The sequence below is a fragment of the Lepisosteus platostomus genome, chromosome 11 (genome assembly GCF_059453375.1).
Source record: "Lepisosteus platostomus isolate fLepPlt1 chromosome 11, fLepPlt1.hap1, whole genome shotgun sequence".
NCBI lineage: Eukaryota > Metazoa > Chordata > Actinopteri > Semionotiformes > Lepisosteidae > Lepisosteus > Lepisosteus platostomus.
The window spans coordinates 25,570,405-25,587,910 of record NC_142621.1 but is presented as its reverse complement, the minus strand read 5'-3'; the positions used below and the strand labels follow the sequence as shown (position 1 = coordinate 25,587,910).

The 17,506-nt window shown below is 40.9% G+C and overlaps 2 protein-coding genes and 1 long non-coding RNA gene across 3 annotated transcripts in view; 2 read left to right on the top strand and 1 right to left on the bottom strand.

Annotated features, from left to right (window-relative positions):
• The window catches only part of LOC148652239 (fibrous sheath-interacting protein 2-like), a 42,403-nt gene extending 26,947 nt beyond the window's left edge, over positions 1–15,456 (top strand). The window contains exon 6 of the mRNA XM_088597589.1: positions 15,334–15,456. Within this exon, the coding sequence (XP_088453715.1) occupies positions 15,334–15,456 (123 nt within the window). The remainder of the gene's footprint in view (positions 1–15,333) is intronic.
• Positions 1–17,506, top strand: part of LOC148652233 (acyl-CoA-binding domain-containing protein 6-like) — a 259,679-nt gene that overhangs the window by 123,641 nt on the left and 118,532 nt on the right. The window lies entirely within an intron of this gene.
• Positions 1–17,506, bottom strand: part of LOC148652238 (uncharacterized) — a 73,193-nt gene that overhangs the window by 40,623 nt on the left and 15,064 nt on the right. The gene's annotated exons all lie outside the window — the stretch shown is intronic.

Here is a 17,506-nt window from a genome sequence, read left to right as displayed (position 1 = left end):
CAGGAAGATGCCTAAAAAAACATCTTTGCTGTCGAAAATGTCGACTGCTTTATCCAGAGCCTTCCTGTAATAATCCATCTGCCACCATCAAACATGTTTCACATGGAGGGGAAACTCCTTGCAATGCAAAATCAAAAAAGGAGTTTTAATGATGGGAACTACTGTTTCTGAAATAAAAATAATTGCATTCATGTTTTTGTATAAAGTTGTGTTATTCAAATAGGTGAGCACACTACCACATCCATGACCAGACACTCAACTAAATCACAAAATGGTTTGTTAGTTTTAATGTTGTCTGTAAATGTCTTATTGGTGTACTACACCATTAAAAAAAAACAGTCTTAGCCTTCATAATTCTATTCATAGTTATAGCAAGACCTGATTTACTCTAAGTATTCAAAATCCTCAAAGCTACTGACCCACAGTAGTGCACTTCATAAGATTTAGTAGTGCAGCATGAACTGTTCCGATCCGAGTTCCAAAAGTCTGTGTGCGAGTTCCTCTTGCGCACGCCAGTGAGTGCACAAGATCAATGGTAAAGCTGCCAGAACTGAGAGGGACCCACTAGAGGTCACCACAGCCAGGCAGAATAGGGACTTGAGTAGTGTGTTATGGGAGTTGTAGTTCATAAAGCCAACGCTATGTCCGTGAGCAACTATAGCCAGTTCTAAAACCCGGCTCCCCTTAAGTGAGGATTACACTTGCATTCCAGGCTTTTCTATAGAAGCCCGTTTCCGCCAGGGAGTAAAAAAAAACTCGCTATGGTATCTCAGATTTGCGACTTAGTATCTCAGAATTGCGACTTAGTAACTCAGAATTGCAACTTCATATCTCACATTTGCGACAGCGGCGAGGGCACAAGCCCTAGAACCCAAATCCGTTACAAATCAAAAGGACAGACAATGAAATATGGGCTATTTCGAAGTCGCAAATGTGAGATACTAAGTTGGAATTCTGAGTTACTAAGTCGCAATTCTGAGATACTAAATCGGAATTCTGAGATACCATAGCGTGTTTTTTTTACTCCCTGGCGGAAACGGGCTTCCATACTTTTCAACCATCTTTTCCTTTTCCAACATTTCCTAAAATATTGGGGTTTTTTTTAAGTGCGTTTGATTGAAACAGTTCTTACATAAAAATAACACAATTTTCTAAAATCATTTTGAATTATATTTTAATAAAAACGAAGGTGCGTTCATCATTTATCATAATGCAGAAAGTTATCTTTTTAGAAATAAAATTGGTGAACGTGTTTGGGGGTCATTTAATTTGATTCCAGACGTGTGCACCTTATGTAGGGTGTTTGCGTGTTCTCCCTGCTTTCACATAATCTTTCTTTGGGTGATTCCCTCCATCTTCCATCTTCAACACTTGCATGTTCAGTTCACTGGAATGTCTATATGGATTGTATTCTCTTTTTTTACTAGGGATGTGAATTTGAAGGACTGTATCCACATCTTATTGCACCCAGCCTGACCGTGTGGCTCTGCAGATCAATCAGTGAACACACATTTAGTTAGTAAATTTGATCCCTCTGTCATCCGCTGAGTCTTTTTCAGACGTTCCAAGCTTTGGCATTTGTATTATGTAATCTTGGTCACAAATCCGAATACAGATTCTTTCCAAAAGAAAGGATAATATCTTGCAACTAAACAGATAAGCAGTATAATTGTTGATGACTGTAATTTTCTTTGCTCTCACACTGCAACAGAAATGAAGAAACTGACCTCTGGTAATTGCAGAGCCCTTCTCCACAGCATTGAATTGGATCAAGTGATTAGACAATGGATGGATAATATTCCATGTGTCATGCTGCTGTGACTGAGAATATTGAGGACAACACCTGTATAACTATAAATGGATACAATACCAGAATTGACCATAATTAAAATTGCATTTCTACACTTCTTTTCCATCCCAAAGGATCCCAAAATCCAGCACGCATTGTCCACCACTATACCAGCAGTTCCTCGGAGCTACAGATGAAAAGTGGTTAAAAAGTGAAAAATGTCTTCATCAATTGTTTTAAGGAAAAACTTTAGGAAGGCCAGATTAAGAATTCCAGAGTGAAATCTAGCCAGAATACAGAGGGGTTAACACACCTATTCATATAAACAGGGATCTTAAATAACCAAGTATGAAATTTAAAGCACGGCATTGCTACCGTACAAATACCTTCAGCCAAACCGCAAACAACCAGAACGCATCTCGAGGCTGAGGAATTAGGAACCTCGTGAAATGGCTGTTCCGTTGTGACCTCATCCTACCGCCGCACCCAGATTTGTTTTTAAAAAGTTTCTGTCTGTACGTTTTTAATCCTTTTCTGCAGCTACCCAGCTACAGATACCAGCTTACCAATTTAACAGCTTCTTCCTGCATATTAGGTGTCGTTTTAGACATATCTAGAAAAGACACATACAGACACATCAACCGCCAAAAAGCAAGACTGGGCAGAGAGGACGTTTTCATCCTTATTTCACCGGTGAAGCCCAACTGAAAGGAACTAGGAGACAGCAGAGTGCAAGAGTAGCATTATAAAACGCTTTGAAAAATATTTTATAAGACTATAAAACCTACTGTATATACAATATATTTATACAAGAAATTAAGTCTGAAGGTGAACCGGACCCCTCGTCACATTACGGACACTACAAAAAGTAGTTATTTTTAGGATATTTTCTTTAGCAGCGCCACTTGCTTTCTATAACACAGTTAGGAAATGGAAGGGCGCATCGCGGTAGTCACTGGAAACTAGGTCTTGATATACAGAAAAAAGACATAGTTTTTAAAAATAGTATAGTTGGAAATTTCCGTATGTACTGTGGCCACTGTTTTGTTATGTTGCTCTGTACAAATTACTAATCAGTCCGCGCTTTTCAAACAAGGTGTTTATTACTTTGTATTATTATTATTATTATTATTAGAGGTGTAAATTATTAAAAGGCAAACCGTGTGTTATATTTTTGGGGTCTCCAGGCTCCACTGGCAGAGCCAGACTGTTTGGGACGTGTGACCACACAGGTTTGATACCGTGAAGGCTTTGAGTTAGAATGGCGACATTCAAATTAGTATCCAAGATGCACTTCTTAAATTGAAATGTTTAGATCAACAAACTACAGTAGCTCAGCCTTCACTCTTATACATATACTGTACAAACACATTCTATCGTTGTGAGCTCAAATTAAAAATCTAATGGAAAAAGTCAGTGTTGGTTTTGAAGTGCACACTCAGCTATAATAGTGCTTAGGAGAACTTTGCAATGAAGGGAGTGTGACACTCTAGTAAAAGGCTGTGCTGGCTTTCAGAAAACAATAGTGAAGAAGTTCTTGGAGCTCCAGGAGCAGAACGAGATTCCCAGGGATATCAGCTTCACCGATGTGAGGGAATGGCTCCTGGAGGAAGGATCCAAGAATATTTCAGACCAGTTTATGGCTAACAGAGACAGGTAATGACATACGGAAGCTCCTCACTCTTTAACAGCAAGTTCCTGCCTTTTAGATTCCCTGATTTGTTTTTTTTTTTCGTTTCGCTGTAAATATTACTGTTATGTTAAAACATTGGATGTCAAGAATACAACTGTAAGTAAAGGTTTGCCTTAAGTTAATTAATTGTGCAAGCAAGTGAAAGTCTTGACTGAGTCAAAGTTTTCCAAAAGATAAACATTTGCTCTACGGAAAAACCACATTCACAAATTCCTCTGCTGCTGTCTGACATTTTGACCTTGCCTTGTGGATTAAGCTTTCTTTGCTGTTGTTGTTTATGAAGGCACCAGGCAGGAGCTCAGAAAACAGAGGGGATATGCAGTGGTGAAATACAGCGTATGAGAGGTCTGCAGTACAGCAGACAGGATGAGGTATGAGAATACAGTTTGATTTATTTTGACCCAGGGCTGCTCCTGGTCATCACCTGGATGACAGATCTTTAATAGCTGGTTTCCTTCTGCATCTTAAACTGATTAGAGACATTTATATCCACTCTGGCAAGTGACTTTGTGACACCTCTGTAAATACAGCATGATTGGGGAGCAAGCAAAAGATAACAGGATCTCTAGCATAACTATTTTAAAAGATGTCTTTCTGACAAGTAATTGCAATATTGGGAGCCCTGTTGCCACTCTGCAAAGTGCATCAGAGACTCAATTTGTTACAAGCAGTACAGGGTTTTAATAAGATGTTGCGCTGTAAGAGAAAGCTCAGCACTTTGTCCCTTCTAACACTTCCCCTTTCCCTAAGACAAAACAGATTACATCATAAAACGAAAGAAGAAGCACCACTAGATTTGTTTTTCAAAATTTATCAGTTACTTTCAGCTAATCTAATGACCCAGACAGCATATATTGTTTTGGTACACTGTCTTCTAAAGTAACCTAAACAAGGCGTACTTTGTTGATGCACTGTTTTCTAAAATTCTGCCCGTAGCTCAGCGGTTACATCCTTGAAATGTACTTTCTAAAAGCACCAATATATATTTTTTGCAAAGATCTCTACATTTTAAGAATCAATTTACTTATTAGATTTCCATTTCAATTCCCTCCTTTTTATTCTTAAAATGTTTAAAAGTTAGATTCTTCATACGGATTCCCAGGAGGCTCCCATACGTCGGATTCTTGCGTTCTTATCAGAATATACTGATGCATAAACATATTCATTACCATATTTCGAAGGATTGGAATAATACATGTCATACAGCAACATTAAAACAGAAAGACAAGTATCACAGCCCGTATAATCGGTGTTAGTAACTTAAAGAAAAACAATCCCCCTGGCCCAAACAGTGATTCTAACCAGGAGAGAAAAGCCGGTGTATCTTTAATGCCTCTCTCTTTATTCACCTAGTCTTTTAGTTCTTTCAAATGCTGAATAGCGAGCGTAATATTTCCGTAATCATCGTCATTAAGTGGAATATATGTACAGCAGGAGTCTCCTACTAAAGCACAGACTCCTCCAGATGCTGCATTTTGAAGGTCCAGCATGAACCTGTTCTGGAGTGCCATTAATCTAACTCCCCTTTGAGTAGGTTAAATATGTTATGGTAAAGGTGGGAAAAGATCTAGGGTCTGGCTTTGGAAATCCTGCCACTAGACTTATACATTCAGAAATGTGACTACCAACTGGTCGGGGGAAAAAGTCACATGGGTGAGGCTGTAGAATGAGGCATTAAAGCACATACATAACAAGATGCATTACATTTCTTTAACTTTACAGTATGATTTATAAATTTATACCACAAATTACTCATATCCCCCTCATTATCAGTTTCATTCAGCCAGTTTGTATACAAAGAGGCTTTGCATTTAGATTCTTCCTCTTTTGGGGTGGTGACAGGCTTCCACATAAAAAGGAAAAAGGCTGTGCACATCAGTCCCAAGCAGGTGATCCCCATCTGTCCTTGTGGAGACATCACTCCTGCGCTTTGCTCAGTTCGTTTGTGACCTTTTTACAGTGGGAAGCATGAATCCAGGGCATCCTTTCCATGACCTTCACAGCAGTGGCAGTGGTCAGCAGCACCTGGTACGGTTTCTTTTTCCTGAAGTCTTTCACCAGAATCCAGTCTCCTTATTCACTCATTAGTTCTTACAGCACAGGTAAATCCTTGTGGGCTGGAGCCCAGCATAATCTTAGGATTTTTTACAAGATTGGTCAACAACTGGGTAATAACTCTTAGAAAAATCTACACATTGTTCCCCTGCCTCAGCTGTGCCGTTTTGCAGAACAATTCTAGCTGAAGTTGTAAAATTTATCTTTGTTCCGTTCCTGCAAAACATCTTATTATGAACAAACAAACCACAATAATCATTTGCATCTGAGGGAATCACACCCAAGGGTAACCCCCCTTAAAACTATATTGTTCTACCCATCAGGTTCTGCCACTAGATAAGAGAACCTTTCCCATGAAATCATTTTTTGACCTTCATGATCCCTTCAGGGCATACAATTAGCACAGAAGCAGCAGCTTAAGTCCAGATGTTTTTCAAGCAGGACATTAGCAATATGATCATAACGAATAATACCAGACCCACAAATACGTATTGAACCAGAGACCCTCTCCATGTTCCTAGCACAGACTGTAGCCATGCACCAATGCCCCAATCATCTGGATTATAATTATGATTTATATTTTTTCTTCATCATAGATGTGCTTTGCTAAGTCATTAATTTGCTCATAATTGTCTAGAATACAATTAGTACAAATATTACCGTTTAGTCTTTGCTCACCTAAATCACCCTAATAGAGAATGGCCTACAACTGTGATTATAGCGAGGAGCATACAGTTCGTTCCATTCTAATACATTTGAGTTACCCATGCCAATAAACATAAATAATCACCTCTATCAAAGGGGATTACTTCCATGAGCATCTTTTATAGCAATACAAACCCAACATGAGCTCTGATTATTATTTGTTTTACTGATAAAGTATTGATTCCATATCCCCATATATCAAAGTAAAACTCCTTTTACTTAATACCCACACTGTCGCCCCCCCTCAGGAAGCTCGACAAACACAGAAACAGTAACAATATAATAATTAATGTTCACTCAGTCTCTGGTGCAGTGGTTCGGTGTCAGTGCAACGCGTAGATCCAGCGATCTCATCCTGTCACTCAGATGGCAGAGTCGGTAGTCAGTTGCACTTGATATGGTCCCTCCCCAGCGGGGTTGCAACATCTGGCAGGGTATATCATCCTCACCCACACCCACTCGCCAGGTATCAGGTCATATCTTCCCTCTACTGGAGGTCTCCAAGCGTCCAGCACCTGTCCACCACTTCAATTAACAACCTACAATACTACAATAGAGAATCAGCAAATTCAACATCCCATTAGCCAAATTCGTCCCTCCAGGAAGTTTCGTTGATTGGCCCGTGATGATATCAAACAGGCTCTGTTACACAGTTCTGTTTGATCCAGCCCGCATCCCATGGCGTTCCTTCAGTCTGATGTCTAGTCGATCTTTCAGAGTTTTGTTCCTTCATTCCACTGTTCCAGCAGACTGAGGGTGATCTCAGTCCATCTCACACCGAACAGATTATAAGAGCCAAGGTTTCCCTTTACAATTGTCAATTTGCCAGTGCATGAAAGGTTCCTCAGGAGCAGGTCTTTTGAGATGTAGCACCCGCACCTGAACTGTTGAGTTGAGTTCCTTTGATAAGCGTCACATTGAGATACCACATAAGTGCCTACTGCTTCAAACCCGGTTCTCACCCAGTTTTGTGTAACCGGCACACCATTTCTCACACCCAGGTGTCCGACAGAGTGCATTTGTCGAGCTACAAAATTAGGCATTAGGCTGTGAGGGCATGCAGGGCGTCCAGTGTGCTGGGAGCACCACATTCTTTTCTAACCATGTCCTTTTCTCTGCTTCAGAGCCTGAATATTTTTATGTAGCTGTCCCCTTTTCACTAACAGAGGTTTCACAGGGGTCTCAGACTCCTGTTCTACAAGTACTGCTTACCTGACAGCAGCATCTGCAAAGTTGTTCCCTCGAGTTACTGGAAACATTTCTTTATTATGTGATTTACACTTTACCACAGCTACTTCAGTCAGTAGCTGCAAAGCTTCTAACAGTTCAGAGACAAACCCAGCATTCTTAACTGGAGTCCCTGCCGTGTAGAGGAAATCCCTATTCCTTCACCGCCATCCAATATTGTGGCATACACCAAATGTATATTGTTACAACCCCAAGTGTCTAGGGGTAAAGGGGTGTAACATTTAGGATAATTCTTTTGGAAGCAGGGGGATTCTGGTGAGGGACTAGGAAGCGTGATAACAAGGGTAAGAAACTAGAGTGGTGCCAAAGGAAAGAAAATAACAAACAAAATGGAGCTGGCTAGGACAGTGAGGGAAAGCTAATCTGACTACAAAAGAAAACCCGAAACACACGGTCTTCGGCGTCTTCAACACCCTAGCTAACCTGCACTGACTACCCAAAACCATACCAGACAAATGGCACTCACCCGTACTAAACTAGTGTAATAATACAAAATCAACTAAGTGTGTAAAGTGTACCCAACAACCTAAACTAACATTATATACAAAAGTTCACACAAAAACACAAGTGAACCAGGAAGACAAATAAGGGAAAACAAGAGTAATAAACAGGAGCAGGGTACAAAAGAACACAAAAGTTGAACATGTAACACTGGGGCAAGGAAATGACAAAACAAGGATGAACACACAAACAAACGAAAGTACAAAGAAACTAACAAAAAACCAACAAAACAACAAAGCCGAAGCTATACGAAAATACACACACATACAAAGCAAAACAAACCAACAAACGAAGCCGAAGCAATAACCAGAAGCGAAGCGAAGCGAACCAAAACTAAACGGGACCGAAGTCAAACAAAAGGCCCCCTCTTCCTGAAAGCCTCCATGTTAAATAGTGAATAAGATGTGTTCTGATTGGCTGAGAGCTAATTAATGATGACATCATACTGAAACAGTGGAGTGATGGTGGGCCAATGGGGAAGGGAAAACAATCAAGGGTCAGCAGTGTGGAACATAGAAAAAACACACACAGAACACACACTGGGACGTAACACCCCCACCCATAAAAACAAACATCTAATGTTTGGACAATGAAGAAACAAAACCAATCAAACAATAGGCTATACTCTACCCCCAGCCAGGTCATTTCCAAGAATAAGAGTTACCCCTTTAATGGGTAGCGAAGGACATACCACTCTAACAAATCCAGTAACTAAATCACATTGTAGATGTACACAGTGTAAAGGCACTTTCATAAAACCCATTTCGATGCCTTGAACTAATACACTCGAACCACAGAAAGATTGATCAGACAAAGGCAGTGCATCCACAACAATTAATGACTGGTATGCTCCAGTATCTCTTAATATTTGAATTGTTTTCTGGTCTTCTGGTTTACCTGTTAGCGAAACCAATCCTTCCATAATGAATGGTTCATAACAAGGGTCAGGAGTATTTTCAATAGTCAAAGGAACAGGAACATGGGAAACAGCATTGCTAAACCCTACACTCTTAGTTTCCTGCTGCTGCTGCTTACGTTTTAGGGCCAAACAATCTGCAATTATATGACCTCTCTTGTGACCATAAAAACATTCACGCTCCTCTTTAGGACGTGAGGAACTAGTTTGTACTTGGAGAGACTGAGACTGGGAACTTGGAGTAAACAAAGTCTTCTCCACACACGCAGATGTGAAAACGTTCTTATGAGTGAGCACAAACTCATCTGCCAAAACAGCGGCTTGCACTAAAGTAGTTACTTTTTGCTCATTCAAATACACAGCAATGCGTTCAGGCAAACAGTCCTTAAATTCTTCTATGAGCATTAACTCACGCAATGAGTTAATGTCGCTCATTTTACTTGCTACAACCCAGTTATCAAAGAGTGCCCTTCTCTCTAGCAAATTCAACAAATGTCTGGTCTGACACTTTACCATGATTTCGGAAGCGTTGTCTGTAAGCCTCAGGAACTAATTCGTAAGCCCGTAAGATAGCAGCTTTCACAGTATTGTAATTCAAACTTTCTTCTAAAGAAAGTGTAGAACAAACTTCCTGAGCTTTGCCCACTAATCTACACTGCAAAAGCAGTGACCAAACCTCCTTAGGCCAATGGAGTGATGTGGCAATTTGCTCGAATGCACCAAAGTACGAATCAACTTCCGTCTCCCTAAACAGAGGAACTAAAGCAATGTGCTTACTTTCATCAAAGGTGGTAGAGAGTGGATCTTGCAAAGGAGACACACTAGAGGCCTCAGAGTGGGTCAGCTGCGCAGCAGGAGCATTCTTTCGTGCTTCTAGCTCAAGCTGATGGAGCTTAACCTCTTTCTCCGCCTCAATCTCCATTTTACGAATTGCAAGGCGCAATTCAAATTCTGCCTGGCGTACTTGGGCTTTTTCCTGCTCCTCGATGTGCAAGCGGGCCAAACGAACTTTCAGGCGAGTATCGCTTTTTGACCCGGTGGAGACTGGAGAGAACGGTTCAAAGGGAGGCAAGGTGGCCTTGACCTCTGCCTCCGCTAAGTCTTCAGCCACCCCCTGCACCTCGTCCTGTTCTTCCACCACCATAGCAGGTTTAGCACCAGCCCCAGGAGAACCGGCGTCCTTGCTCGCTGAGGCAATGACCTCTAACTCCACCAACCTATCCACCACAGCTCTCTTGATGTCCCTTTTAAGAGCTTGCGTCGAAACCTGAATCCGGAAGTGATCAGCAATTTGGCACAATTTAGCCTTCCTACACTTATGCAGCTGCTCAAAGGAAGGTTCCTCCACAAACTGTCACAAATCAAAAGTAGCCATAACTACAGTACCTTGCCAAAACACAATCCACAAATCAAAATCCTGTACCAACACCAAAATTCTGCAACACAAAAAAAAAATCCTTAGGACGGGAATTTGATATCCCGGACGAGCCCCCAATAATGTTACGACCCCAAGTGTCTAGGGGTAAAGGGGTGTAACATTTAGGATAATTCTTTTGGAAGCAGGGGGATTCTGGTGAGGGACTAGGAAGCGTGATAACAAGGGTAAGAAACTAGAGTGGTGCCAAAGGAAAGAAAATAACAAACAAAATGGAGCTGGCTAGGACAGTGAGGGAAAGCTAATCTGACTACAAAAGAAAACCCGAAACACACGGTCTTCGGCGTCTTCAACACCCTAGCTAACCTGCACTGACTACCCAAAACCATACCAGACAAATGGCACTCACCCGTACTAAACTAGTGTAATAATACAAAATCAACTAAGTGTGTAAAGTGTACCCAACAACCTAAACTAACCTTATATACAAAAGTTCACACAAAAACACAAGTGAACCAGGAAGACAAATAAGGGAGAACAAGAGTAATAAACAGGAGCAGGGTACAAAAGAACACAAAAGTTGAACATGTAACACTGGGGCAAGGAAATGACAAAACAAGGATGAACACACAAACGAAAGTACAAAGAAACTAACAAAAAACCAACAAAACAACAAAGCCGAAGCTATACGAAAATACACACACATACAAAGAAAAACAAACCAACAAACGAAGCCGAAGCAATAACCTGAAGCGAAGCGAAGCAGGACCAAAGTCAAACAAAAGGCCCCCTCTTCCTGAAAGCCTCCATGTTAAATAGTGAATAAGATGTGTTCTGATTGGCTGAGAGCTAATTAATGATGACATCATACTGAAACAGTGGAGTGATGGTGGGCCAATGGGAAAGGGAGAACAATCAAGGGTCAGCAGTGTGGAACAATAGAAAAATAGAGTCTATATAAATCGCTACAATTTTCCATTTCGCATATTTACAAGTTTCAATTAAATCTTTTCATTCGGTCTGCTAGTTTTACACCAGATTATTCAGTTTATACAGCCAGGCAGGTAGCCTGCACAACACATAAACACGGCCCCTTGGCCACTGCATCAAGGGGTCCTGAATAATAATAACCCACCAGACGATGCCTATCTCCATGCTCCTGTACCAGCACAACAGCTCACAACCCATTTCTTTCACTTACATACAGATTACATACAGATGATCCGTCTGAGGGAATCCAGTCCAGGGCCAGTGCCTGCAAGAGCTTGTTTCAAAACATTAAAAACGGTTTCTGCTACAGGGGTCAAGGCAATTTTGTCTTTACACTGCACTAACCCCCTAAAGCCAATGCGTCACCAGACGAGCTCGTTCTGAGAGGGCATTCACCCTGGCTTTATCATGTAGTTGGTTTTATACTCCTTTTTTTCGTCTGAAGATCTAATACTTGGAGTAGCCCGGCCTTATGGATTCCCTCATTAGGTAAAACAATCACAATATCACATAACTCTATTGAGTTAGTTTACATAAATGCTATTTCATACAGGAATTCCTTATAAATGCTGCAGGACATCCCAGCCCAATAGGTCTGGGGTGTCCCCCACCCACATCAGTAGTTGAAACTGTACATCTTTTGCCAGGCAAACTGTGACAGCTTGTATCTGCTTTAAACACAACCCTTGCCCCCCCTTCTCCTGTAGCCTCCTGCTACCCGTTAGAAAACTTTATATCACATCTTTATGCTGTTTTAGTCTAAAAACAGGACAGCTGTGCTCCTGTCTCCCCCAGTTCCCGCACACTGTAAGATTATTTCACTTTTATTTAAACCCTGAGATACATTTAGGAAGGCTACAAAGGGGTTTACTAGATTAAATCTGTTAGTTCACGCATGGCTCTCGTTTCAGCTTCTGACATGTTCTTTAATTGTGAAATCAAGCCTCTTTCTTACAATTTCCCCAAAAAACACCCTTTTTTTTAGTAACTGCACACCAGCTTGTTCGTAGTTTTGTCTTTGGGGTCTTGCCCCCCTTTCCCCCAGGGCTAGTTAACTCACCCCCCATCTGGATATACCCAATCAGGGGATTTATCCCAGTCCTCATTATTTTCTTGAAGGGGTCTTATATCTTGGTATAATATTAAAGTCGCACAATAATTGCGACAAACTAGCGGCTCCTTTTTCTCCTCCTTGGGAGTCTTTTTACCTCCCATTTGCAGCGCTAAATTCCGTCTGATAGTCCATATTTCTTTTTAAGTTTCACTTTGCATTAATCTAATTTTTTTTCTTCACACCAAACCATTTTCACGTCTCCCACGCGCCCCGAGGAATCCCCCAGTCGAGACAAACTGACGAACTCTCACAATTCGGGAACACGGACCAGGTTCCAAATCCTGGCTTTAAACACACAACCATGTTCTTCTGCGAGTACAGTTCTAGTTACTACCTTCAGCCGTACTGCAGTCATGTACAAGGATGCAGCACCTGGATTTTTTCGCACAGGCAGGGCGAGACGCTATTCCTTCAGCCATCCCTCTTTTTCTACCCCACCTTCACAAAACAGGCATCTACAAACACATACACCATAAACTCACTTTTCTGTTGTACTCGCTTCAGCTTCAGAAAAACCCTGAACCCACCACAGCAACATGGAGAGGACAAGGGACTTTTTAGAAAAGAGGAGTCCTTACCTCTTTTTAGAAGCAGCCGCCTAACTTTTCCTCTCCATTTCCGTGTGGTTTAATTTAGATGGATACTTCTTCATCATTTGGGTCATGTATCCGCCAATCTGCCTCCTCCTTGTTAGAGGACGTTGTAAACCTTTAGGAACAATGTGATCTAGCAACAAGGTTATGTCACTGTAATTAGGCTTAAGACAATCAAGAACAAGGCTTGCCTTTCTTTTAAATTCTTTATGATCATCAGGCAATTTAGGAAAAGACTTGACTAATGCAAATAATTCACTAGGAGACCAAGGTCAATGTACATATGCTGGAGTTCCTTCTGGACCTGGAAAAGTGCACATTGGCATTTCACGAACAAGTGAAAAGGCTTTGGCTCCGGACCGCTTTTTAATTTCGGTGGAGATTTCCAATTCACTTTCTTTCCTTTCTTCTACTTCTCTTCTAATTTTCCTGTTCTTCAGGAAACTTCTTTTTCCTAATTCCACTTTCCTCTGTCCATTCTGATTCACTTACAAAGATCCTTCATAGTTATGTGCCCCTAATTATCATATATAATTTATGTGCAAGTTCCCTTACACCTATTACCCTAGCTTTACAGTTCATGAACATACACATTTTTCCTTCTGCCGGGACTCTAACCCGGGCTATAATCGTTTACACCTATTCCTGCGTCTCTGAATTTGTCGTACATGTACTTTTGCTGGACTGCTCGGTCCCATTTTCATCTTTGAATTTTCATTCCCCATTTTTACCGATCGGTGCCTTACTTAGAACCTTATCACATTAACTACTCCGCAGAGCAAAAACCACACGTCTGTGTTAAGATATGTTCATTTCACGAGTCCCAGACTCGCCGGGTCCCAGACCCGTTATACTGTAAGTCCCTGACTTATCGAAGAGAACACCCCTGTGGCTCGCTTTTCAAACTATTAACTTTTTAAGGATCACTTACTGACGTCAGACAGCTGCCAATTCTCCAGACGCATCTCTGGAAGGATAAACAGTTTATCCCCCTAGGTTCGTCCAAATTGCTAAAATTGTCCGGGTCCAGATGGAGTTTCAGCAGCCGTCCGCGCTCAGGTTTGTGATCCCGGACAAGCCCCCAAATTGTCATGGAAATATTAATTTTCAAGGAAGCCACAAGAGAGAGTTCTCACCTGAGTAAGGTCTTTATTTCAATATTGCAATATTGGGAGCCCTGTTGCCACTCTGCAAAGTGCATCAGAGACTCAATTTGTTACAAGCAGTACAGGGTTTAATAAGATGTTGCGCTGTAAGAGAAAGCTCAGCACTTTGTCCCTTCAACACTTCCCCTTTCCCTAAGACAAAACAGATTACATCATAAACAAAAGAAGAAGCACCACTAGATTTGTTTTATTATATATTTATAACATTACTTTATTAACCCTTTACAATTTCTTGCATTAGGAATTATCTTTTCGCATACCCCAGCTTGCTCTCCATGAGACACACAGACACACAGACAGGGAGAGAGCATGGGGTCAGAGCACAGGGTCTGCCATAGTACAGCGCCCCTAGAGCAGTTGGGGTTAAGGGCCTTGCTCAAGAGCCCAACGGAGTAGGATTCCTCTGCCGGCTGCGGGCAACCTTCCAGCCACAGGCGCAGATCCTTAGCCACAGAGCCACCGCTCCGCCCTTTTTCAAAGCTTATCAGTTACTTTCGGCTAATCTAATGACCCAGACAGCATATATTGTTTTGGTACATTGTCTTCTAAAGTAACCTAAACAGGGTGCACTTTGTTGATGCACTTTTTTCTAAAATTCTGCCCGTAGCGGTCACATCCTTGAAATATATTTTCTAAAAGCACCAACATATATTTTTTGCAAGGCTCTCTACATTTTAAGAATCAATTTACTTATTAGATTTCCATTTCACATTCCACACTGTAGCTTAACTCACTTTTAAAACACATAGTTTATTCACCCCTTTCATTAATTTATCAGCTTTCAAATCAACAGCATTATCAATATATAGTATTTAGCCTCATCGTTTTCTACATCAGCTTAATCATGTTTCTTGTTTTTTTTTTTCTCGCATTCTCACTGTACATTGCTGTATGGTATGTTATTTTCCCAGTTATTTTGTCTTTGGGCTTCCCAGACCACATTCAGCTGCTGAATGCTCCTACTGTAATATGCTGAAAAATGCCCAAAGGCCCCAATTGCTAGATTGTAAAAAGGGGAGAGATTCAGCTCCACATGATCTAACAGAATCCTTAATATTTAATGTACCACCTATAAGCAGGTGACATATATAAATATAAATGTCTAGTAGCGTAGCTGTTTTGTGCTCAACACAATCTAGCTTTCTGCTGTTTGTCATCTGCTTTGCCTTTTCACTGACGGCTCTACAGATGTGGAAAATCAGAGAGAGAGCTTTACAGATGAGGATAGAGGAAGATGCCCGGAGGGAGGTGCGACAGGCCCAGCTGAAGAAAGAGATCAGAGCTAGAAGGCACAAAAAGGTACTGGAGTAAGGGATGTTTGGATTCATCCTCTTAAGGTGAACTTTTCTTCATGCAAATTCCGGACCTGACACTGACCTTGCAGCTATATTTTGTTGTATTTCCAAGATGACCACCTATAGGTTTAAATTAATAACCTAAACTAATACTTTTTGGATCTTCAGTGACCACAATGAGCATAGTATGTTGGCACCTCTTATATTGTGTGTCTACTCTAGGGTGGCTATGCCAAGATATGCTATAGAGGTGCCAAAGCACCAGATTCTGGTAGTGTTTGGTGCCTCCAATTCATGGTTATAGCACTCCATCTCCAAAGCCCATGGTTTATCTCCAGCCTTGGGCACCTGCCTGTGTGGCATTTATTCTGCGTGTTGTGGGTTTTAATTCCAAGTAAAATCCCAGAGACATGCTGCTTTGCATAATTGGCTGTTCTAAAGTATCCCTCAGGGGTATCTCCCCAAGAGGATCCAAGAGGGTGGTTGATGATCTCTCCTCCTCATTACCTAAGCATTAGAGGAGAGACATTGCTGCTTCAATCTCTTATACCCAGCCTGCAAGGTTCTGAACTACACACAGAGTCTTTCGTCCAAGTAATGTTGGACCCAGCCTTTCTTCTTCTGAGCTCTGACCAGACCCAGCTTCCCAGCTTCAGGGTGCTGTAGATTGAGATGAGATTGGAGTCTCCTGTAGTTTTTACTTGAGCTGGAATTTCAGTGGTGCCCAACAGTTTCTGTCTGATACTAAATTAAAATGTGACCTTATGGACGGGAAGTTTTCTACTAGCAACATGTTGGGTTGCAAGCTAGTTCATTTGTCATTAAATACTAGAGTAATGGAAAAACATGTGCTTTTTAATACAAGATGATCAACAATGAGATGGATCTTTTCATCTTTTGTTGAGAGGCTTTTCTTTTTCTTTAAAGAATAGTCACTTGTGAAAGGTTTTCTGTCATTCTCAGGCATTTGAATTCTATAAAAGGAAGGTTGCTCTCCTGCAGCAAAAGCTAAATAAGACTTTACAGGAAAGTAAGGATTTTGAAAGAGAAATGCAAGACAGAATAAAAAGGCAATATTTTAATGAGATTCTTCATTCTGGAAAACAGGGTAAGCTTCTAGATCCAATAATTTGCAGTGGTACAACTGTGATCTAGTTCACAATTTAATGTTTTTTAGTTTGTTGGCCAGAAGGAATGATGCAGGTTGACAACATCTTCACGTTTACTACTGATTACAGAACTGTAGAATTTGTTTAATAAACACCTACAATTACAAAATTCCAAAGCTTTCCAATAATATGGCTGTATGAAAAGAATAATATTTATCAATTTACTTATTAGATTTCCATTTCACATTCCACACTGTAGCTTAACTCACTTTTAAAACACATAGTTTATTCACCCCTTTCATTGATTTATCAGCTTTCAAATCACCAGCATTATCAATATATAGTATTTAGCCTCATCGGTTTTCTACATCAGCTTAATCAAGTTTCTTGTTTTTTTTTCACATTCTCACTGTACATTGCTGTATGGTATGTTATTTTCCCAGTTATTTTGTCTTTGGGCTTCCCAGACCACATTCAGCTGCTGAATGCTCCTACTGTAATATGCTGAAAAATGCCCAAAGGCCTCAATTGCTAGATTGTAAAAAGGGGAGAGATTCAGCTCCACATGATCTAACAGAATCCTTAATATTTAATGTACCACCTATAAGCAGGTGACATATATAAATATAAATGTCTAGTAGCGTAGCTGTTTTGTGCTCAACACAATCTAGCTTTCTGCTGTTTGTCATCTGCTTTGACTTTTCACTGACGGTTCTACAGATGTGGAAAATCAGAGAGAGAGAGCTTTTCAGATGAGGACAGAGGAAGATGCCCGGAGGGAGGTGCGACAGGCCCAGCTGAAGAAAGAGATCAGAGCTAGAAGGCACAAAAAGGTACTGGAGTAATGGATGTTTGGATTCATCCTCTTAAGGTGAACTTTTCTTCATGCAAATTCCAGACCTGACACTGACCTTGCAGCTATATTTTGTTGTATTTCCAAGATGAACACCTATAGGT